General features: G+C 37.3%; 1 protein-coding gene across 1 annotated transcript in view; it reads left to right on the forward strand.

The window, feature by feature from the left end:
• ITGA8 (integrin subunit alpha 8) overlaps window positions 1-24166 on the forward strand; it is a 110911-nt gene that overhangs the window by 54727 nt on the left and 32018 nt on the right. The window contains exons 20-25 of the mRNA XM_068934689.1: window positions 601-748; window positions 7022-7114; window positions 12587-12666; window positions 15823-15903; window positions 20684-20789; window positions 22538-22696. Coding sequence (XP_068790790.1) covers window positions 601-748; window positions 7022-7114; window positions 12587-12666; window positions 15823-15903; window positions 20684-20789; window positions 22538-22696 — 667 coding nt within the window. The remainder of the gene's footprint in view (window positions 1-600; window positions 749-7021; window positions 7115-12586; window positions 12667-15822; window positions 15904-20683; window positions 20790-22537; window positions 22697-24166) is intronic.

Raw genomic sequence — 24166 nt, forward strand, 5'->3', positions numbered from 1 at the left:
TGAAATAAAAGAATCTCAAAACAAAAGAATTTCAGAACATGACAACAATTCCTCCTGTGGAGGGAGATATATGCCAGGCAGGCCAAGTGGGGAACCTCTGGCAATTATCTGACTCTGTGATAGCTGTGAAAGGAAAGGGGACAGTGCCACTGCAGGTTGCAGGAGATCTTTGTCATTGCTCATTATACAACAGGCATGAGGGGAAAGCTGAAATCCCACCATCTTCATGCCCTCCAGAAAGCATGCTGATGGAAACCTTGTGGCAATTAATTTCCTCCGCTAGATACTGCTGTCTAAGTAGAAAGTAGTCAGGCGCTGAAATTTCATACAACTAACTTTAAAGTTCTGTGGTACTTCCACTACTTCCACTACTTCCAGCCTACTTCCACTGTCCATTTTGTATATTATCTCTGACCTCTTTCCTTCCTAGGTGTACGCACACTTCTCCATGGAGTCATTTTTGTGAAAAAGTTTTACTCTTTGTTCACAAAATATTTTGCAGAACAGATGCTAAGCGAGTCAATTGGCTTTCTACTTTATTTCTGCTTATAACTTCGTTGTGCTTTTTTAAACTCCTGACAAGTAGTATGTTCTGTGTAGAGATAAAGATCAGCTCATAATTGGAGAAGAAAACTGTGTCATGCTCATAATAAATCCAAGGAATGATGGGGAAGGAGCCTATGAAGCTGAGCTACATATAAAGATCCCTCCTGAAGCAGATTACACTGGGGTTGAACGCAATAACAAGGTAAATGAAAATCAAAATGTAAGTGATAGTAAATCAGAAGAAGTGAGAGTAGAGTTAACCTGCACAGGATGTGCCAGCTGAAAGCAGCAAGCAGAGAGCTGGCTCTTGGGAGGGGAGATCCCATCAGCTCTCAACTATCCTTGCTCATATAACACAGGCTGAATATTGGCCATGTCACCAGAGATGCAAAAGTCAGGCTCATTCTATTCAGAGCCAGCTCAGATTCAGCTACTCATTATTGACTTAGGCACAGAACCGCACAAATACTGCTTTTCTTCTTTTAGGACTAGAACTATTTAGGTCATTCAGATTTTGAACCAGTAAACCCCAGCAGTACCAGGGAACGGCAGAACAGAACCACTTGAGTGCTTCCAACCTTGGATGTCCTGGTACCAGCTCTTAGCCACAGCTAATAAGCCCTGCTGATTCCCCCGCACTCAGACATCTCTGTCTTGTACTCCAGCACACCAGTATTTTTCCGTTATTAAAGGTGTCCTAGTCTCTGATATCCTGGATAATTGATCATTAACTGCAGTATGAAACTTAGCAAAGTCGAATTCCTTTCTAGTTGATTATTTTGTCTTACAGCTAGGTCAAAAAAAGCAATTATAATGTAAAATATGCCAGTATTCACAGAACAGCTGATGTAGACTTCAGCCCAGCTGGGCTGTACTGAACTTGCAGTTTCCTTTTTGTGTTTGTTTGTTTGTTTTTAAGAGCAAAGATGAAACACTATCCTGCAAACAAGCAGAGTGTTTAAGTACTCTCTGTTGGACAGCAAATCTGAATCACCTCATCTGCGCATAAATCTCCCAATCTGTTGCAACATGAACTTTCTTTTTTCTATCAGTGCCTGGAATTTTCAGAAGGGCCTCAAGGGTGAGAGTGGGAGAAAGCAAGTTAATTTCCTTTCTGAAAGCAAATATTTTTAACAAAGTTGAAAGTAGCTTACAAGGTATTTTCTTACACTTCTGTAAGTGTATTTACTAATGGATTTTAACTCAATTTGAAAAAAAGAATGACAAGAATTAGTGAAGTTATTGAAGATGATAATATGGAAATGACCTGGAACCTCACTTCTCAGAAGCACATCTGTGTGCACAAAACAAATAAGTAAAAACACCTGTTCCTTCCTATTCTCTGTATTTCTTTTTTTCTTTTAGCGTAATCTCTGATTTTTCAGACTACGATCCGTAAGACGTAAGAGAACTTACGTTCTTGTTAACATACTACAACTGGTTATAGTTTTTTCCTTTGTTGCTCTTTAGAAACCTTTGACTGTTCTTTTGGCTGTTACAAAGGATGTCAGGGGAGGCACTTGATCCAAAGCCCATAGCACATATTTGCATTTATCTATCAGTTGGACTGGACAGAAATCACTCAGGGCTTTTCAATAGTTTAGGCAAAAATTGAATTTTATAGTGGCAGCAGGGTAGACTCAGGGAGAGAGGAAGGAAGGAAGGAAGAGCTGGGAGAGTCTCTGGTGTTTTGGGTGAATGAGGATAAGTTAGAATGAGTTAGGGAGGAATGTTAATTTTCTTTTTCTTTTCTAAAGAAAAAGAAAGTTCAGGAAACATAATGCAACTTTTTCACTTCCTTCAGTTTTTGTGAATGGTAAAATTTTTCACAAGTCCCATTCTGAATCCTCCTTGATTTATAGTCCATTTTAGTCCAAATTTATTATTTTCCGCACATTTAGTTGGTTCACTACAGCAGTCTTTCTTTACTTCATATTTTCTTAATTTCCCTCCCTATTTTCAAAGAGTTGTTATTATGTTCTTTTCAAGAAATATCAGAACATTAGTCTTACTCTCTGTATCATTCTTATGGTCTTTCTCTCTGCACTGAAGATATGGTTTTCGCAAGGATTTCGTATGGTACTGAAAACAAATTGATTCTTTCTGTAAGTTTTTAAATTGTAAAACTATATTTTTGAAAACAGTGGTCTTCATAATGCTGTGGTTGCATTAAATAAACTCAAAAATTCACTTCAAAATGTTCATTTGAAAGAGAAATTGATATTGTACTTTTCCTTAAAAAGACAAAAACGAAACAGCTGTCATTCATTTAACTCCTGATAGAAGTCAGCTCTTGTTGTCTGTATTCAGTCACTTTTCTGTGCTGCTATATGTCACCTAAAACTGCTGTGAACATGACAAAGAAGAATATACAATCTTTATAATGGAAAAAGAAAAGTTAGAATGGAAAAATTTACATGTATTTTTATAACTCAAACATTCTTTTATATCCTTCCCATTCAATTTTCTCATTCACTTTATCCTGTAGGCAAATGTACAGAGTAAGTAATTTGGCCACTCAGAACGAGAATTAGCAGACATTTTCAATTGTTTTTCCAGAGTAAGCAGAATCTTAGGTATCTGAGAGTCATGACCAAATTTTTTATACTGATAGTATAATTGAGTATAAATTAAAGAGGAACTCAATTAATTGAAACTATAATGTTTGAAAAAAGGTTATAAAAAGTTAAATATAATTATATACTATAACTATAAGGTTACAAAAAAGTTATGGCAATCTGAACCAGGAGTTTAGAAGAACTTATCACACTGGTATGCAGGAAACACTGAGGTATACAAGGAAAAGATCTCTTGGTCTGTAAGCACTTGGAGACATGGATCATAGATGAAAACTAATGTTTTGTTGTCGGTTGCAGTGTAGTCAAGATTTGACCTCTTATTTTTGTGTTCGTGCAGACCTTGCCAATTGGGTGTGTGTGATTGCTCCTGAAATGTACTTTATTTAATACACAGTACTTTCAGTGAACAGGTGGATTGTGATAAGTACGGTTGCCATCATGCTCTTAAAACTCCATAACTAAGGATTTCATTGACTTTCACTGTATCAGTGTTTACAGTCTTCTCTGTACTTATAATTGAGGTTTTCTCCACATTGCAGACTTCCTTGTATTAAGACAGAGGTAATATTCACCTCTGAGCCAGCAGTACTAAAAGAGCTAGACTGAGGGCAGAACAAATGAAATGTAATGAGCCAAGGAAATCGCTTATTATATTTCTGATGCGACCAAAAAAACTTTAGAGCAAATCATTCCATTATGCTGCCATATTTCAAAATAATTTTACAAGATATTATGCTACTTTATTATAGGGCTACTCTGGATTTAGTCTAGCTAATAGAGAAACAAATTTATTCCTTAAATGCTTCCTGTCCAACGTAAGTTTTTCTATTCACATATGTGTCCATATGGAGGAGGTGTGGAGTGACTGGAATTAGGTGCAATGAAAAAAAGAATAATCACATTACATTGCCTCACATTTCCACATCAACAATAGATCCAGACGCAGTACACACTCATTGTAGGTACCTTCTAACACTACAGAAGCATGGTTGTACCTTGGAGCCCCAAGCCATTGACTGAATACTATACACTAGTCCTTAGCCCAGTGAAAGAGCTTCCCATATCGAACATCTCAGTTCTGCCTTAATAGCAATAGCTGGAACTCAAGCTCTCGTGGAGTAATTAGTGAAAGTAAATCAGATAAATACTTAAGCCTTCATAGCTATTCGTTCCATACCAAAATCATGATGTATTTTGGCATGACTGTCTCTGCTAAGGGTGGGAGCCGCAGAGCTGTGGCAAGTCACAACTACACTTACTTTGCAGTGGATAGTATCTGATCGTTAGCTCCACGTTATTCTGAATTATAGCGTGATACTCTTTTAAAATAGGAAAAAGACCTGCAACCTTCTCATCTTACCTGAAAATTCATGTTATAAGTACAAGGTTGCTGGCTAAATGAGACATGATTTGAGCCTCTTAAGGACAAATGCTTTCATCTATTAGATGAGAAACTAGATTCTGGCACCTTGTAATGGAGATAGATAGCTAATCTATCCACTTCTACTCAGAACAATAATATTGGAAGGTGCTGATCAAGGGAAAGAGGTATTTTACTCTGTAAAAATGGTGCTTACCTCTTCTGGCATCAATTAGTAATTCGTCACTAAGACCACCAGAAAGAATTTTAAGTTTGTAGGCTGCCTGGATTACATGGAGCATCCAATCATTCTCCAGTTAAAATGTACCCTGGGAACACATGTGTTAATTGTTGGGATTTTGCTGCAGCTCAAGACTGCCAAGAAGGCCATGTGTTACTATAAAAATATAAATTGCTACCAGTGGCAGTTAGAAGGATTTTGTGGCAAAACCTTCTGTCTGGCTGAGTTACATGTGAAATCAATAATTTGGACAATGCTGGGTGTGTAAGTCTCTTTCCTCTTGCTTGCTTCCTGCCTGCTTTTAATTTTCCTGTTTTGTGTTTAACCACCTTAAAAAGGTGATCAGTGAGAAAAAAAAGGCAATAAATCTCAATCCTGAAGGACTTCTATCACAGCTGACCCTTCATCAAATCTTTATAGTGCACAAATCAGCTTTTATGATGCTGGTCATATAAATTCTGTGTCATTAACCAATTTTAGTCTAAGACCATAGCCTTTGAATTGCCTAAAACTTTGCTGCAAAATTCATCTATTGGTTCAGCCTTTGAGGGACAAAAAGCGACAAAGAAACGTGTGATAAAGGCTGGTGTACTTTGCACTGGTGCAGGATACAGCATTTATAAAGAAACTGCAAAGTATTAAATATAGATGAAAGTCTATTTTATAATGTTTAGACAGCATTTTTTTTTAAAAAAAGCCCTACAACAAAACTATAAACCCACACACCAATCTAAAATGAACAATTTTCCAGAAAAGTGAGATTTTAACTGTGTTAGCAACCCTTCTCCTCCCATGAATTGCTTCCCACTCCTAATCAACCAGCTGGAAAGAGTGTACAAATCCCCCACTCCCTGCCTGAGAGGAGCTTGGAATGGCTATTAATTTCCTGGACCTGCTATGTAACAAACTTTGTTTCCTTCAGCAAATTGTTAAAGTGTCACTGTAAAATGAGGAGTGTACTGAGAGCATGCTTCCCGTGGGCTTCTTCTAGGACATGCCCTATCTTTTCTTTTAATCTCAGGAAAAGATAAGATCAGCGTGTCTACAGTGGCTGTTACAGTTGAGGAATGAATTGGCAGTCAGTGGGCTGGAAGTTACCCAGGTCTTTCATACAAAGACTGTGACCTCGCATGTATTGCTTAATCTGTGAGAATCAGAAATGAAAGATGGTGGGAGAGCCCTACAGCCACAGCTCTAGGTGCATGCTGCTTTGACAAAGCTAGCTTACTTCTGCGCATATATGCAAGTGTTTTCTCTTATTGAATATGCCAGAGAGAAAAAAAACAGGACGTTTTATTGGTTTGTCTTACTCTGTATATCTCCTAACTTCTACCACGTTAGAGCTCTTCCTCCCTCTATACAGTCTATTTTGAATACAGATGACGCAACTAGCGATAAAGGAAAAAGAACCCACAGGACACATTTTACAGGTAGAGCTTTAGAGGGAAATTATGTGAGTATATCCCCAAAGTTATCCACCAAACCTGCATTCCCAAACTGGGAAATGTTCAGCAAGGCCACATAATTAGTTAAAGTTTGAGCGTGGTACCTAGATCTTTTTCTCAGCTCCACCAGAAACTTCTATTTGACTGTGGACAAGTCACTGAATCACTCCAATATGCTGTTCCTCAGTTTCTCGGAGACAGTATACTGGAAAAAGCTATGTAACGCATTAAGAGCCAAGTGGACTCTGAAAGAGTAGCAGCTAGGAAACCAGTTAAATTTTGCTTATTGTTGTAAACAGTGAAAACCTTAACTTCTAAAATCCATCTCATTTGTTACTAAATTATGAACACAAGTAACAGTTTTTATGATTGCAGAAGTGTCTGCTGTTCTAAGTACTTTACCATAGGTTGGAAAATAAAATTCTAGGCTTGTTCTGCAACAAGCTTCTGCTATGCCAGAAATTCATTCCAGAGACTTCTAGTGACAGATAATGCAATTGTTGTGATTACTGTGAAGCCTATTTCCTTCATCCAGTTTTATCTACTCTGTTTTACTTCATTGTGGCATTGTGGCTATAGGAGTCATTCACTACAACAAAGCGGCATGTTAAAACTAGAAATAGAGTGATCTCATCCTGGCTCTTAAAGTACTGGGTTGCTTTTCCCATTTGTTTTTCCTTGGCGTCAGTTTTCCCCCATTGTCTGATGATAAGCAATTATGTGTTTTGATAGTGCGCTGAGCAGGTGTCTAAAATCAAAAGAAATGTCACAGTGAAAAAGGCATCGCTTTCCCAGCTGGATACATTTCCCTGTGATCTCTGACCTCCGTGTTGGTGTCCTTTTGTTACAGGCGCTGCGTGTATTGAGCTGTGATTACAAGATGGAAAATGAAACTAGAATGGTGGTTTGTGATCTTGGGAACCCCATGGTGGCTGGAGCAAACGTAAGGGAAAACCGGATGCATTTGCTGATTTTTATCTAACTGAATTTTAAAGGGGAGCAAATGGAAAACAGTTAGCAGAATGCGTCCCAATAAGCAGTACCTAAAACAAATTATTTACTTGGACCAGAAATTGTTGTAGTAAGAGCCTTCACTATGCTTCTGAAAAACTAACAATCTGACGTGTTTAAAGCTTAGTGATGTTAGAGCTTGTTTTTTATTTCACTATTATTCTAAAGAAAATTAGACTCATTGGTGTCACAGGATTTGCACTAGTGTAATGAGAAGGGAATCTCAATCCATGATGTGTGTGTTCATTTCTGCCTTTTAGTGTTCTTTCTGTTTAAGATATGTATAGTAAGTGACATGTATTAGTGTTCCCTTACAAGTTTAAATCATGATTTACATCAGTGAAAATGAGGTTGGAGTCAAGTTTTACTTCAGGTTATTAACAACATTTAAAAATTTTTCTAGGACAGTTATTTGTAAATTGTTCTGCTCGTGTAGGTGGAACATTAGCAGGATAGACAAAAGTGGAGCTGAATACTGACTGAAGATGGACTGCAAATAAGGATTAAACATATTTAGAGATAAGGAAAAAACGCTACCCATTCCACTGATGTCATCACTTGTCCCTGTTTCTTGGCAGAACAATTCAGGGCAAACCCCAGTAGTACTGAACCCAGGAATGTTCTTCCATGGCTTCCCCTTCAGAAGAATTCCAGTACTGCTCATAAACTCAGGGGCATAATGCTATGAGTATTTAACTAGAAATAGAAATTTTAACCCAAGCTTTTATACCTACGTAAACAGCTGCCCTAATAAAAAAGAAACAGTCAACTGCATGAACATATGTGGGCAATAAACAGTAGCTTTTAATGGAAAATTATCACTGTTTGCATTTCGTATTGGAGCTGCTGTAAGACTACAATGGACTGTAAGTTTGAAGGTGGGACTGTAAATAGCTGAAACAGACATTGCGCTTAGATGGCAAAATGGATAGACATGGGAGTCAGTGAGTGTAAAAAAGAGGGCTAAAAATTTTTGGTTTATTCTACTAAATGAAACCCCTAAAAAGAAAGAGTAATTGAAAACATTCTGAAGAATGAAGTTCTCAAAATGGAATGATGAGAGACACCAATATGCCGACACACTAGAAAAACCCAAATCAAGGCAGATAATTCCTCTTACCAGAAAAAAAGGAAATTCAGATATCTGCTGACTTGTTTATTGGTTAATTTCATGGCAGAAGCAAGTTATCAAGATACAGATAAAAGTGGACAGGTATTGTAGATGATTGGGAGAGAGTGGTAGGAAGGACATAAAACCCTATGCGTTTAGAAAAGAAGAAGAAAAAAAGGAAGGCTAAACACGAGACTCACTAACATCATATGTCAAACTAAGAGCAGATTGTCTTTGTGGTGTGCATATTGTCATAAACAGAGGCAATGGAGAGGTTTGCATATGGAGATGTTAGGCTACAGCCCTGCACCCTCCTCCCTGTGAATCCAAAGATTTACTCTCAGCCCTGTCTCCGCATCATCCTTAACCCAAAATGGTAGCAGTATGAGGACTTGGGGAATGCCATTAGGTGGCCACTGGAGTGGTACTGCTCTCTCCTGTCTCCTGATAAGTTTTCACATCATACTAATTCTGTTTTTCTTCAGAATCAGGTCTAGGGCTTCCATAAATGCACAGTTAGCAAATATGCCTAAGCAAAATAAATACTTCATAAAGAGAGACTTGGAAGTAGCAGTATAAAACAGAGGAGTTCATAACATGTTCAAGTATGTTCTAGCTTATAACAGAAGACTCCACTGCTTGAATATAAAGGCATATGAAGATATACCGTTACAAAGCCAGATGGCAAAAATGTTTGATTATAGTGAGTGAAAGCTTAAAGCATAATTTGATCTTTGAAACCAGTTCTCCTGGAAACTTAGTAAAGGTAACAGAACTTGAGGTTTTTCAGTCCAAACCTTTTTATGATGGCAAACATACTTCCAACAGCGAAATACCAGCCCTTTCTACAAATTGCATAAATCATGACAGGCTGCTCTGATCCATTTCCAGTTTTGCAAAACAATCCTACTCTGGCAGGAGATCAGTTATTCTCAAAATGTTCAGTCAGAAAGGGACTTTTTGTGGAAGTTGTGAAGGATTGGAGAGAGAAGGTTAGGTCAAAATCAAACATTCCTAAAATTCTTAACTACTGAGTCACTGTAATATCTTTTCAGCACCCTGAATCCCTAGAGTTCTTGAAGGCTTTAAGACCAGATTCAGAGTATGAGTCTTATGTCAGGATTTGGTGATGTACCCCAAGGGGTATTACTGCTTCAGTGGACTTACAGAATTGTCTGCCACTTCACATCTTCAACATGCATTATTATCAGCAAAATTGCTAGATCTCTGGCTTTTTGAAAATCCTTGACCATGAAATCATTGCCCACAAACAGCACTTAACCTTTTCCATAATTATATCTGTGTTGCAGAAGAGAAAGATAAAAAGAGAAGGAAAAGAAAATCACAACACCATATGGCCCAAAACGCAAATGAGATCTCTGTGATACCATTTTACGGGGAAATAGGAAAGACACTCAAAGTACTTATTTATGATGCTGAAACGGATCAAACTGACAAGCTTCCTAAGTCCTTATTGTCACTGATGTCTGCTGAACGGCCTTAGCAAGTGAGATGTAGGTTTTGTTAGAAATTCTGCTAGGGTGATGTCTCTACTTGCAATCTCATTATTGGCAGGGGAGGGCAAGGATTGAATAAACTTTGGAAGTGACTAGAAATAAGATTAAATAACTGGGAGGCCTGGAAGATCTTGCGTGTTTCTTAATATGTACCAAATTCATTCTTCAAGACCACTGATGCTATATCTTTCATATACACTTTAAGATACTTCAAAAAAAAACAAAAAACTAACCATCTGTCTTCCAGCATATTCCTAGGTGCTACTGAACATAATAACAGATTAAGAGACTACCAGTAATAAATGTCACGTATTTCAAAAATAAATATTTCTAACATAGCAAATAATGTAATTTCAACAAAACTAACTTCAATTGGAAAATTTAATTAAAATGAAACTAGTATGAAAAGATGAACTTCTGGCTAAAATAAGGAGGTCCAGTGATCACTAGGCCAGACTCACTACAAGTTCAAGCAAATTCAACTCCTTTGGCCTCAGTGGGTTTTCAGCAAGTACAGGTGAGCATCCTTGGCACTTTGTTAGTAGCAATGTCAAGGGCTACTTGATATTCGCAAAGTCATATGACCACACAAAAACAACATCTGCAGCTCATTAGAGCCCTACAGTAGGAGTACGTGTCAGTATGAAATAAGGGATTACGCCTAGGATGTGAGGGATGTAATAGATCATCAGAACTGCAGTTCATGTCTGCTCTGTTAGATCTTATGAAAAGTAGCTTGAGTTCACTGACTCTTTTTTCTGCTAGAAATGGAAACAAATTTATACAGACTGATGTAAAACAGTGAGAAAAATCTTGAATTCCATATTTGGAAATCTTTTTCTCAGAAAGTAAAAAAAAAACCTATTATATTATTTTTAAATTTGAATGAAGTATCAGGACAGTTGTTAAAATCATCTTCAAAAAGTGACCATACCAATAGCTTACATCTTTATTCCAGGTCACCTACTCTGTTTCTGTTTAGTTTAAGGAGCATTATCTTTTCATCTTAAAAAATTTACTTCCAGAAAGAGAGATTAGCTATAATTGCAATGCTAAAATGATCAGAATGCTAAGACTTGAACTTGCCATTTCTTTTAGGCTGATGCCATTGCTTTCAGTACAAGATAACAGAAGGAAGTAATTGAAACACGTTAACTAAGGCTAGTTCTGCAGTTGGATTAAAATTCAGTGATCCATCACTGCAAGTGAAGAAACAGAGAAAATTAAGTGAAGATTTAAAAAAATTAACAATGACTTGAAAACGAAAAATTGCTCAATTGGTGTGACCCCCCCCCCTTCTACAAGCAGTGTAAAGTACAGAAGAAAATCTTTCCTCTTCAGTGATATTGAACCGTGGTGCCTAAAAGAAGACTGTACATTATTGTGTCCTGCTGTGTTGCTGATGACACTATCTCAAGCATGCCAAGAAAAGCATGCCAAGCAGACAACTCTTTTTCTTTTTTTTCCAAACAAGAAAATTAAAATGAAAAAAAAAAAGCTTTTCAAGTGTAATATACTGAAATATTTGCAGAACTGAAGCCCTGATATCCTCGTTTCCGAATGCCATTTGATGAATTTCTCAGGGTGATTGTTTCTCCACATATATTTAACCATATTTTTAAAAAAAGAAAGCACAATGTGCAAGTTATCTGGCAGGAATTTCTACCATCAGGCAATACAGGGGAGAATAAGAAGTCATGCAGAATTACGGGCTGTATACTTTGCTCTCTGACTCAATGCAAAATTCAGAATTCAAAAATTGCCAAATTCAAAACACGTGCCGTTGAAAGCAGGCAATTAAAAGGATTAATTTAAACATCAGGGTGCAATTTTATTAATTTAATGTGGAGAACAGATGGCATCTCCCCGCCTCCCCTACCACTTGCATACCAGGGCTGTATCTGTGTCCAACGAGAGGGTTACAGAGACCTCACCGTATGTTGCTGTATATCCATTGTTTAACTAGCCCTGGAATTCCATTCTGTCTTCTGAATTACCTTGTTCTGCTTTACTCTGCATCCTTCTTGCAAAGCAAATGGAAGTCATCAGAGCAGGGAGGCTCAGAGTCTGAAGACTTGAAATCTTTCCTTCTTCCATAAACGCGAAGTGCAGTGGTGGAAGACCTCGTCTCTTTTAGCTTGGGGAGTTACCAGTTTACCCTTTACCTTCACCGGTCAGAAGCTGGAAGTTGTGGCAAACTGAACTGCAAATATAACTTTGAAGTCATATTCCTCTTAACTGGACTATGGCTCTCAGAAACTGCAATGAAAAAACCCAAGGCAAATCAAATTAAAACATCAAGCTTCTACTGATTTAGTCTCTAAAGAAAAAACAGGTGATCAGTCAGCCCCACTACACCTAAAACATGCAGCTCTTATGTCACAGTTATAGACAGAGATGCTAAGACAACTAAAGGAGCAGGAAGCCCTGGAGACCTGGCCTAAGGCATGCCTGGGTGGGGGCAGGGCAGAGAGGTGCCAGGCAGCTATTATTTTCTTTTGGTTTGTCAGTGTAAAGCAGTGAAGAAAGGACCATTTTGTTCTTAGGCACATGATTATCTCTTCCTCTTGATCTTTCCTCTGTCCAGTCAAGTTTTACATCTGTTGAAGTACACAGGCGGTGTTTTCTCCTGAAACTGACTAAGTGATATTATTAAATGCTGATTTGAAAAATAACAATATCCCATACAAGTCCATCAAGTGCAACATTAAATAATACTGCTTTCTCAATGGAGGAGGACCTGCCTTTTTTGCTAACTGTTTCATTTCTTTCCCAGTTCTCTACAGGCATCCGATTTTCTGTTCAGCATTTTGAAAATGCCGATTTCAACATCAGTTTTGAGCTTCAAATAAAAAGGTTAGATGTTTTATCAAGCATATGGTTATTTAAATTCTGAATTCCTGACAATATCTGAATTTAATTCATAAGTTCACTGTAACTCTTCAATGTCAGTAGTTATTTCATGGACTTTCCTATGGTAGCTTTCTTCAGGAGAATTGTAGAAGAAGGATGTAGAGCTCTGTTAGATAATTAGATAAATCAGCCTTAGGGTTATTCTGAGGATTTTACCTCATTAAAATTCAGGTTAACTGATTTGGTCAGTGTTCTGAGGTTCTTCCACAGAGCTGCCAAATTTGCACTTGGTTCTCCACTTCAGCATTAATGAACAGTGACCATTTTGTAAAAGAGTGCAGTGTTTAAAAACACGTCATCCTCTGAAGAAAAACATCCTGCCACTTCTTCACAGCGACGTAGAAAATAGGAGAGCAATTAAAGCTGCTCAACAGTTCTCCTTTTTTTTTTTAAAGTGGTAACTTCTTAAAAATAATATTGTCAATGGTTTTTATGCTTCCTGAATATTTGAAAATGTTTCTTGAAAGTCAAAAGTTAAAATTTTATAGGGGATCTAGTTCAAGATACTGGCATGAAGAGAGAAAACTATTTGTTTGATTCAGGTGAATCTTTGTCATTTTTTCATTAGTTTTCTCCACGTTTATGGGGGTGAAACACTACTGCTGGAGAATCTTCTATTTTATGCTGTGCAATACTTCTTTCTCAAGGATAAAAAGGTGCAGAACTCTCCAGAGAAGAGTAACTGAGTTAGAATAACGGCAAGAACAAACCCGAGCCTTTTTCAGTAGGTGGCAGGGGTTTTGCTACATCTGTCCTCATCAAATATACACTGGTGTTCCTCATGAGGCCTTTCTTGCCCCCCACACAGAGACTTAATTGCTAATGTCTGGCCTTTAATGAGGGCCTTGATCATGCTCACTGTAGTAAATAACTGAGACATTTAAAATGTGTAAGTCGTGTTTTCAGAATGTAACTCAGTAGGGAAAGGATATGCAGAAAGGCTCATAAACTAGGGAAGGGTAGTAGACACACGGAGCACTTGGCACACCACGGAAGTCAAAGAGGTGTATGGGCAGGCCTTATACCTAAATAGTTTTTGTGTTATAGGTCCACCATCCAGATCACTGTCCACTGTCAGGTCAACCAATACAGTTGTAAGATTGAAATGTGTATCAGAAGCTCTCCTGACCACCCTTTTCCGGTTGTGAGATGGAGAGGTTCAAAGCTTTTGGGGTAGATCTTTCTACTTAAGAAGAGTTGAGGGTAGGTCATTTTGGTGGAAGAAGTGTCAGGGCTTTACTGAGAAGTAAATTTGAACTTCAGGAGATAGAAACATCTCATACTGACCCCATGAGTGTGACTCAGTAAACTGTAAGGGAAGAAAATCTATTGGACTATCAAGAAGGCAGGGCAGTTTCCACAAACTGACATCAAAAGGCTGAACAGCACTCAAAAAAAGCAAAGCCTCTTGCGTAGGGAATATACCTTATAGTTAAAAACACACTGCTTTGTACATTCCTTCCCAAGCAGCACTACTGTTTATGCATTTTTACCTCCATAGTGAACAGATAAAACAATCTTTAAAAAATTAAGGTAACAGAAGACCATAGAGCAGAAAGAGGAAATGACCCAAAATAGAAAGAAAAAAAAGCAGAAAACATGTATGAATTTGTGTCTTGGCCTGAGTTATTTTACAGAGAGACCTTTAATTTACTCAGAGACATCAAGTGAAAAATAAGTATTTTGATTTGCAGAACGGAGGCTCATTACTTATAGGAAGTAGGCAAGGGGCTGAGTAGTGCCTTCACATCTGATTCTTTCTCTAATGTGGATTTTGCTATGCAGGTATAGACTCTCTAGAGAGGGAGATGTCCTGAAACTTTTATTTAAACTATTAGCTTCTGTACAAAATTCCAGAATGCACAAACAAGATTTTAATAACAAATATATACGATCAAAATCTGTGCTTTAACTCTATGGAAAGTACTACTATAATACAAATTGGAGAACAGCTTGTTCTGACAAATTAATATCATAGTCATTTTTGTACTTAAAAGCAAATTTTAAGTGACTGCAGCTCAAAGCAATGCCAGTAGAGGAGGATTACATCAAAAGTTCAGCTAATGTTTGAGGAGAATCTGCATTAGTTTACAAACAAATTAGAGCTGCCCTAATTTTAGCAGTCTGTAACCAGAAGGCCTGGATCAAAGCAGTATTGCCCTTCACTCCTCAGGAGTCAGACACTGGGAATGCTGGCCTGCTCTGAATGTTTTCATTTGACTGATGCTACCCAGATGTGATAACAGTAAACTGTGGCGGGAATAGACATTTAGTCTGCGTGGGGCAAGGAAGCCCTTCCAGGCTTGCTTGAAAAACAACTCCAAACTTAGTATCATTAATCCCATAATTAAATAAATTCTAAATCTCAAGATGGTTATTTTGACTGTCTCCATGAATTTGTACCTACAAACCTTTCTTTGCGTGAGAGGGCAATAGTCACACAAATAGGCCTGCTGAAGTGAAAGAATCTTTGGCTACTAAAGATTTGGAGTAAGAAAAGCCAGCAAAATGAATGAGAGCACCAGGCTTTAAATGTAAGGATCTATTTTCACTGCTAAGTGGGATTTAAAGTGTGAAGACTCTGGATGGGGGAAGGGAGAAAAAAAGAAAGGAGAGGAAACAGTTTACTTCAGTTATTTTTCCTTAGAGACTGTCATGCAGAAGTTACAAGCTTGGAGAGTCATAAAAGCAATCTTATTATAACAAAGGCTATCTTACTCATTAACGCTACCTTCCTCCAATATATGAAGCAACTTTGGATTCTGTTCAGATACTCAGATACATACAGATACCTAAATTGAACAAGGTAATTTACATGATATTCTGAGCTAAATACATTTGTATCATCATTTCCAGGCATAGGATTCTTTAATGGAAGTTTGAGTTGATTATGTTGTTAAACATATGATGAACATAAATAATATCGAACTTAAATACCAGAGTCCTACAAGACTAAGTGTTGCAACAAGCCACATGTTGTACAATGTCCAGTGGCACCACTTCCTAATTGTAAACATTGTAGGTTCTCAGTGCTGTATCTGTAACAGTGTAAAATTCTGCTAAATAGCTGTTTTTAACCCATATGCACATCTCTTCCAGTTCTAACAAGATTAATCCCACCAGCAATTTAGTTAACCTCCATATCAACGTCAGTGCTATGGCTCAAGTACAGATCAGAGGGTAAGTATTCCACCATTTCAATTCTTAACAGTAACTATTTTTTGTAGTGAACCTTTCTATATATTATAATCTCAAGGGCCTTATCCACCAAGAACCCAAGGGAATTGGGAACCCAAGGAATTCTCAAGGTGTCTCAACCCTGTAAGCCTTGCAGGATGGAGCTACTAAGGATTTATCCTGTCGTGTAAAGCAAGACTGCCCACGTGAACTCCATTACACTTATGGATGTCTATGCAAATGCAACACTAGAATCCTAGACTGTAATAACAGCAGTTGGAGCTAACATTTTGTCTGGGCATTCAGACTGTGTCCGTGGATGGTGCTAATGAAGAATGTCTGTTTGGATGTGTGGTCTGCTTGTGAAACCATCTATGCACTTAATTCTGAACACCAAAGAAGAATCTGCTGTTTTTATTACTGGAATGATGAGGCATATGTTTTATGGCAATGCATATGCTAACAGGGAGCATAGTGAGACCTTGGGAGAGAGGATGAATAAGGAATGAGCTATAACTATGACTGGAGTACAAGCAGCTAATACTGTAGATTTCTTACATTTTTGTCTGAAGCAGGTGTCTGTCCACTATACAGGGATACTGAAAATAAATGGGCACTGGGATTGCTTGAGGATTATAATTCCTACTTTCTGTATTCTCACATGCAGTTTGGTTTAGGAACCTATAAAATGCAATTAGTTGATAAGAATCTCAGACTACCCTGTAAAGTCTTTGAACTAGACTTCTATTTTGGCATCCTGGACGGAGTCGGCAGGATGTTCTTTAAAGCAAATAATTGTCCCAAATGCTTTTTGTCTGGGATCTCAGATTTCCTCCATCTCTCCTTCTCAGACTATAGCCCTGGACCTTACCCATGCTCAGCACTGCATGGGGAGAGCAGGAGGGACATGCTCCAGCTTTACTCCCATAGTCAGGCCATGAGACCTGGCTAGTGCACGAAGCGTTGAAGTCTCTTTTATGATGGACCTCTAGGGGCTGCCACCTGCCTCCTTACCTTAGATGCATGCAAATAAAAAATGCATTTAGTTATGCATTTATGGATTTATAAAAATCTATTTATTATAATTACTTATCAGACAATACTTTGATAACCTAGAGCCAGAAAAGATTTCAACAATTTTGCAGATCATGCAGATCATATTTTCTGGTCTAATATTCAACTAAGACTATTGGGGAGTTTTCTAAAGTATTTTTCATCACAATTTTTAAGTGCTTTCCAGATTAAGAAGACTAGCAATAATGTTGGAGATAAATAGAAAGGAGAGGATAGGCACACAAAAGGACATGCAAGCATAGGTTAATGCTCACATTTCTGAAAAGGAGCAGTAGAAAGATAACTCATTTAACAAGAACAGAAATAAGATTAGAGTTTCGTTTTCTGTAGTTGTTAGTAGTGGTCACAGAAAAAATGAGCTAAGGAGAAAGTGTCATACTAACAAGGTGAAAAATACAAAATGAGGGAGAAGGTAACACAGAAATAGAAGTAGAGGCTGAGAGAATGAGATTCAAAGGTGTTTGTTAGCCATGGGTGGGCACCCAGGTTAGGGAATGGCTAGAGTTTCAATGCACAAATAAAATGGTTATGGATACATGAGACTTTTCAGTAAGGGCTGCTTTCAGGGCTGCAGATTCTGATTTTTTCATTGAAGTTGCTCATCAGTTTCATAAAAGAATCTTATAAACTCTTTGGGTTCTTTACCATCATGTTCTTTCTATGCCATAATAAGTTCTTTTTAATTAAAAGCTCTGTAATAAATAGGCACAGAAAAACTGCAAAAACAACCTCAAATGTTAAAAAGAGCATGCCCACAAGAAGGAAAGAGAGGTTTGAATTGCTGTCTATAGTGCTAAAAAACAGGCAGTTAAATGCAAAGAAATTATTTAATTGAATAACTTCCTTTCCTCTTAAGTCCTTTGGTTTTCATATGAACTATAGCATGCATGTACAAAGGAAAATTCCCAAATGCTTTTTGATCTTGCTAATTATTTCAAATATGCTGAAACATACTCAGCTCCAAAGGAACTATTTGCTCAGTATTTCTTAGATAAAAATATGAGAGTGTGTCCACATTTGAGCAGGGAAACATCCTGCATTGGTTTCCCTATTCCTCTGTGTAGAGTTGGGCTTAGTGATGAAGTGGGACTGAAATCAATATATATATTACTGAGTAAAACCAAACACAGTTAGCAAATTATGTGGATGCACACATGCATATATATATATATATATATATATATATATATATATATATATATAAAATATATATGTACAGTGGGTGCATGTAAATACCACCTCTGTGAGAAAGGAAGAAATGTAAGGTAGTTTATTCAATGAGTAATTCCTTTGCTAACTGTTGAGATTTGATTATTCTACTTACCTTTTTTTTCCATAAGAAGTTTAACTGTTTACAGTTTTACAGTTGCAGTTGTGATTCCTACTGCTGAAAGAGCAGTGGAGGAATGAGGGGTTGAGGAAGGAAGTAATTTGTGTTAGGAGGACTTGAAGCAGGCAGAATTCTTATTGAATATCCCATGAATCACTTTTTGTAGAATGTACTTCCTTTACTTTATTCTTCAACAATCTTGTTGACTGAGCACCTAAAAGTCTAGGAAAAATCCTCATCTAATAAATCATTCAAATGTTAAAAATACTCTAAGTGAAATGCAAAATAAAATAACCAAAACAGAGAGTGTTTCTATTTGATCTAATTTTAATTCTTTTACATCAGTATCAGAAGTCCTCAAAAAAACTCTGTAAACTCTACCAAAAATGTGCATATCCTTATAGACTTAATAATCATTTTAATTAAAGGCATACATTTAACTTTGTAATTCTGCTGATGAGAAAGACTCTGCACAGGGAATATAATAGAAAACACAAGTCTTTAAAACTTTGCCTGCTTCTTTTTATTTATGTACGCTTTGTGTCTTGCAATATTTTTATGTTAGCTTAAGGATCCCTATGTCTGGGCTTTTCTAACAACACAGGAAAGTTCCTATTCTCCAGAGATGATTTATAATTAAAATACTTCTTGTAAAGCAAGGCCATTTGTGAAATATAGCAAGTTAGGCAAAGTACCTCATTTAAAATGGCTTTTTATGAATATGTTTCATTTTCTTTATTATTTGGTTTTAGCTTGTAAATTTGTCTTCTGGCATACTTGTTAGTAGGAACTTCTGGCCTTTTGAATACTGGGGAATTATTTTGAGTTAGAAATATACTCCAGGATGCCTTAAATTTCATGAAGTTTTGTACTTTCAGCCAGATGGTATTGAGTCATTCTTCTCCAGAATCCTATGTTATTTTAAGAAGCTGTATGCTGTAGACAAGTTTCTCTCAAACACTTATTTCATGGTACCTGACATTAGAGCTGGACACAAGAACTCTTTTTTCTTCCAAAAATATTTTGAAAATGTCAGCATTCACAACAAAAATAGTCTTCCGTTCTCAGTGGGCAAACTGCACTTGGAGTGGTGCTTTATATGTTTAGTTTCAATGGAAAGTCAATTAACATCAGTGGATAGAGGTCCATCATTATTATCTTCTCTTTTTAGTCAAACACTATATTCTGCAAAAAATTCATTAGCAATTTTAATTTGTTTTAAATTTGTTCTGTCAGCAAACTTCCAGCTTTGACAGAACACTTATTGAAATTGTATGCCTTTTTTGTACACTAAAGAATCTGGAGACCAGCAAAACTGAGTGAGAACTGACCCTTGAAAAGAAAGGGTAGTACTTAGTGTTTTCATACCAAGAGCTACCTCCAACACAAGTAGATGACAGATATCTGGGCCAGAATTCACCTATGATGCTAAGAGAAATTCTTGGGATCTGATTTCCTAAGATCTCAACAGTTAAACAAGGTTAAAGTTAATACTTGAACACGACCCATTCAGGGAGCTTCCAAGTTTTATCAGAAATAATGCTGATGATTCAAACAGAAACATTGGAAGGAGGCTGCTTGGTCCTTTCTAGAGGTCAGGCAGAAAAGGGAAAAGTAATAAAGTAGCAAAATAGTGGACAGATGTCATAGTCTAAGTCACTGTCTTTATTTATGTTTGATTTAGATTTTGAGTGTTGCAACAGTGTTTTCAGGCAATCACCCTAAGTGCCACTTTATTTGCCAAGCAGATGGGGAGGTATCCTGCAGTATTTCAGGCTCTAGCCTTGAATTCAGTTTCTTGATGCATCAGTTTCCATTGTGACTGCATGGAAGTAATTTGCCCTATCTGTACCTCAGTTTCCCATCTGTAAAATGCAGTAAATGACTGCCTGGACAGACTTTTTTAAGGATTAATAACAGAGGTTATGAGGAATTTACAGTAAGAGCATTTAAATAAATATCTCCGATACTAAAAACTGTATTGCAGGGAAGAAAGATGCACAGCATTAAGCACCTACATGCTCTTGATGAGAAAGAGAAAATACATTTATTTACCTACCATTACTCTAGTTCTATGGATAATCTGTTCAGATACCTCACGAGGGAGAATGATCTCTCCTGAGTCACTTCCTTGTTTGGAAAGGGCCATCCTTCAGGGGCAGTATGAAACTAAAATGCTGTAAGGCTTTGGTAGGGCTTTATGGAAGCATCATGTTGTTCACCTCACCTAATTCTGATGGATCTGCCTTAAATGAAATGTCCTTTCCAGAGAAATATCCTTAAGAGTTCAGCTTTCTACGGTGGTCTAAATTTTGCCTAAAGGTAATATCACTGATAACTGGCAACAGTTACCATTTTAATCCTTCTTATATATTTTAGGGTGTCTCACCCTCCACAAATTATTTTGCCACTTCACAACTGGGAACCCAAAGATGAACCTACAAAAGAAGAAGAAATTGGTCCTTTAGTAGAACACATCTATGAGGTAAAAATGACATATGTTTCCTTAGGACTTGATACTATTCCTGTTGAAATCCTGATGCATGTGGGTCATTGTCTTTACCTACAACTAGATAAAGTGCAGAATATGTAAATCTTATGACTTTAGCACATGGTCCAGATTTAATCAGGCAATTCACAACTCCAGTACCTATTCATGTTAGTGGTGGAAACACTAGTTTATGCTGGGAATCTCTTTGACATTTAAGGCATCTCTAAATATTTTAGATGTTTGACAGAATTAGAAACAGTGCATGCAAGCTCATTAGAGTCCATGTCAAACGTTTCCAGTGAATTCACTGAATTTTTATTAAAAGCTATGTATGTTATGAACAGGAAGGAATATATTTCTTTTAACATTTCGCTAACTGAAAAAATGTAGAGATGTAAATGTAATATTATCTCATAGCCCAGGAAATACTCTTTTGAAAATAACTCAAAACTCTTTTGAAGTATACGTATTTGTATCCTTTGTTGTTATTTTTTCTATTGGTCGTTCACAAATGAAAAAAGGAAAGAAGTTTAGGTTAGAAACAAGTGCTTTGAGTGAGGTTAAAATTTCGCAAGACTAATACTGAACTGCAGTGAATCAGACTATAAAATACAAAATATTATTTGTGAATTCCTCCTCTAAAAACATTTCTCTGTGTTGAAAAATCTGTAACAAATCTTTCTGTCTCACCCATTTGGAATGTTGGTAGAGCAATATGTGTGACCTCAAGCACACTTGAATAGTTAGAGTGATTAAATACTTACAGTGATTAAAGAAGCCTTTTTGGTGGTTTATTGATAGCAGCAAAGCATTAAAAACCTTAAGCCCCACCCCAAAACCCTTTACTGAAGAAGATTCAGTATTGAAAGTGCATTTTATCTGGTTCTAAATAAAGCCCATGAATCACAAAAATACTGTACATTTAAAAAGGAGGCCTCTTTTCATCTCTAGAAACTTTGAGTAAGGTCCCTACACTGTTCCTTCCTGCTGTGACATTCTGCTTCTTTAGCTCTCATACCCAGTGTGAGCACATATCCAAACTTAATGCGGTCGTCAGATATTTTCCAAATTATAAACTCATATACGAAAACGATTTTAATAGCCCATAGTTTTTTAGTTTCTATTATTTCTATTTTTACTCATTTTCCCAGGAAAAAATGTTCTCCTAGGATGTTACTCTAGGAATACTACTTCCTTTTTTTCTTTTGGAGAAACTTGAACGGAGAAGGTTTGAAAATAAGAGTTGTTAACCACAAAAACTAGTTGAGGATCCTGCTAAAAACTTTTTATTGCTGCACCCTGAAATGTGATTCTTTTCTGTCCTGAAGTTTCAGCTACTATTTTCCAGTATTTTCTGTTAATGATCATTGTACATGTTTGTATAATGTGTTTTGCTAGTATGCTTTGGTTTAGGGGTTAGATTTTTTTATTTTTGTTTTTAGGTAATTCCAGGTCTTTCATATGTAGGAAAAAATGGGAAAGATTATGGGTTTCTTAAATATGGACTCAGACAAAACAGGCTGGTCTCCCAGATGCGCCACTGGCTTTATAAATAACATGGGAAGGTCCTGTCACAGGTATTTCTATCAATAAAATGAGAATAATAATTTATACCTCTTTTCCAAAGCACTTTAGACATGTGAACGTTAAGAATTTGAAAATTTCTAAGTGGTGATTGCTGTGATTTTTTGTTATTATTTGCTGCCATGGGAAGCAGTACACTGAGGATATTTGTTTGACAGCTGCACAATATAGGACCAAGTGCTATCAACAGTACAGTTCTCCATGTTGGCTGGCCTGTGTCCAGTAGAGAAGAATTTCTTCTTTACGTTCTTCATATTCAGACACATGGACCATTGCACTGTCAGACAAGCTCTCCTATTAATATAATGCAAATAAAGGTAAGTCATCCCCTATAATTTCCATCTCTTTCTGCCCTTTGCTTGATTTTTTCTGCTTACTTCTTCACAAGGGGTTGGAGCTTTTAGGGAATTGTTGACAATGATCCTGAGATGATTTTCCTGGGTAAAAAGCAAGATATAGAGTCCAGAATGTGTGCGGTAGTGACAGGTGCATTGTGTGATACGTGTTGTTTCTATGCTCTTCTTATGAGAAGAAACTTGGTTTTTGATGCAGTATTGCAGAATTAGATATAAGATAATTTTTTAAATGGGAATTTACAGTTTTATTTTTTTACAGTATTATTTTTTGCGGTATTATTTTTGAGAGTCGTTTTTAACATGATTTTGACACAATCTTATGGTTCTCATGTGACCCTGAAAATTCTTGAGTCCAATGCAGTACATTAATTTGGAAAGTTACCTATATATTAATGCTTAGAAGATGAACTCCAAAGGTAACATAAGCCAATGTTATGCCAAGGGATCCACACTAACACGCTGCAGATGCTGAGTACCACAGTTCTCCAGTGTAGCCTGATATAATGTAGCTCTGATTGGTTTGCCAAAAATCTTATATACAGACCTATTAGCAATGGGGAAAATCCTGTGTAGCACTATAGTACAGTATTGTTAAATTGAAAGATATGAGGTTCTCAGCGTTGGTTAATAGACAGCCAGAATGCAAGGTATTGTGGCATCATGCATCTTCAAAGGGTGTACAATTTTAGTTTTTTTATTCTAATACTAATAATTTATTGCTAGTTTGTATAGTGGTTTGGGGTTTTTTTTGTTTTTTTAGGATCAGAAGATAATTCAGGTTGAAAAAGATATCAGGAGGTCTCTAGTCCAACCTCCTGCTCAAGCAGGGTTAGTGTGAGGGCAGACCAGGTTGCTCAAGCCTTTATCTAGTCTTGCCTTGAAAACCTCAAAAGACAGAGACTGCACAACCTCTCTAGGTAACCTGTGTCTTCATGTGCCTCATGCTTGATTGTCCTCTCAAAGAACAAAGTTTGTCCCTCTAGCCAGCTGCAGTCCCTCTTGTTTCAATTTATGCCGATTGCCTGTCATCCTCCACCATATACCTCCATGAAGAACCTGGCTCCATTTTCTTGATAACCTCCTTGCAGGTACTGGTGGGCTTCAGTCCCCTGCAAAGCCATCTCATCTGCGGGCTGAACAAGCCCCAGGTGCTCAGACTCTCCTCACAAGGCAAGTGCTCCAGCCCTGACCACTTCACTCCAATTTATCAATGCCTTTCTTCTGCTGAGCCCCCCAAAATGGGCACTGTATTCTAGACATGGTCTAACAGGTGCTGAGCTGAGGCATATAGTCACTTCCCTCGATGTGAGCTCGGGATGCTGTTGGGCCTCGTTGCTGCCAGGGTCTGCTGCTGACTCTTCTGCAGCTTGACTCAAGTCCTTTTCTGCAGGCTGCTTCTTATCTGGTCAGTACCCAGCATCTATTACTGCC

This window comes from Struthio camelus, chromosome 2, assembly GCF_040807025.1.
Source record: "Struthio camelus isolate bStrCam1 chromosome 2, bStrCam1.hap1, whole genome shotgun sequence".
NCBI classification, from domain to species: domain Eukaryota; kingdom Metazoa; phylum Chordata; class Aves; order Struthioniformes; family Struthionidae; genus Struthio; species Struthio camelus.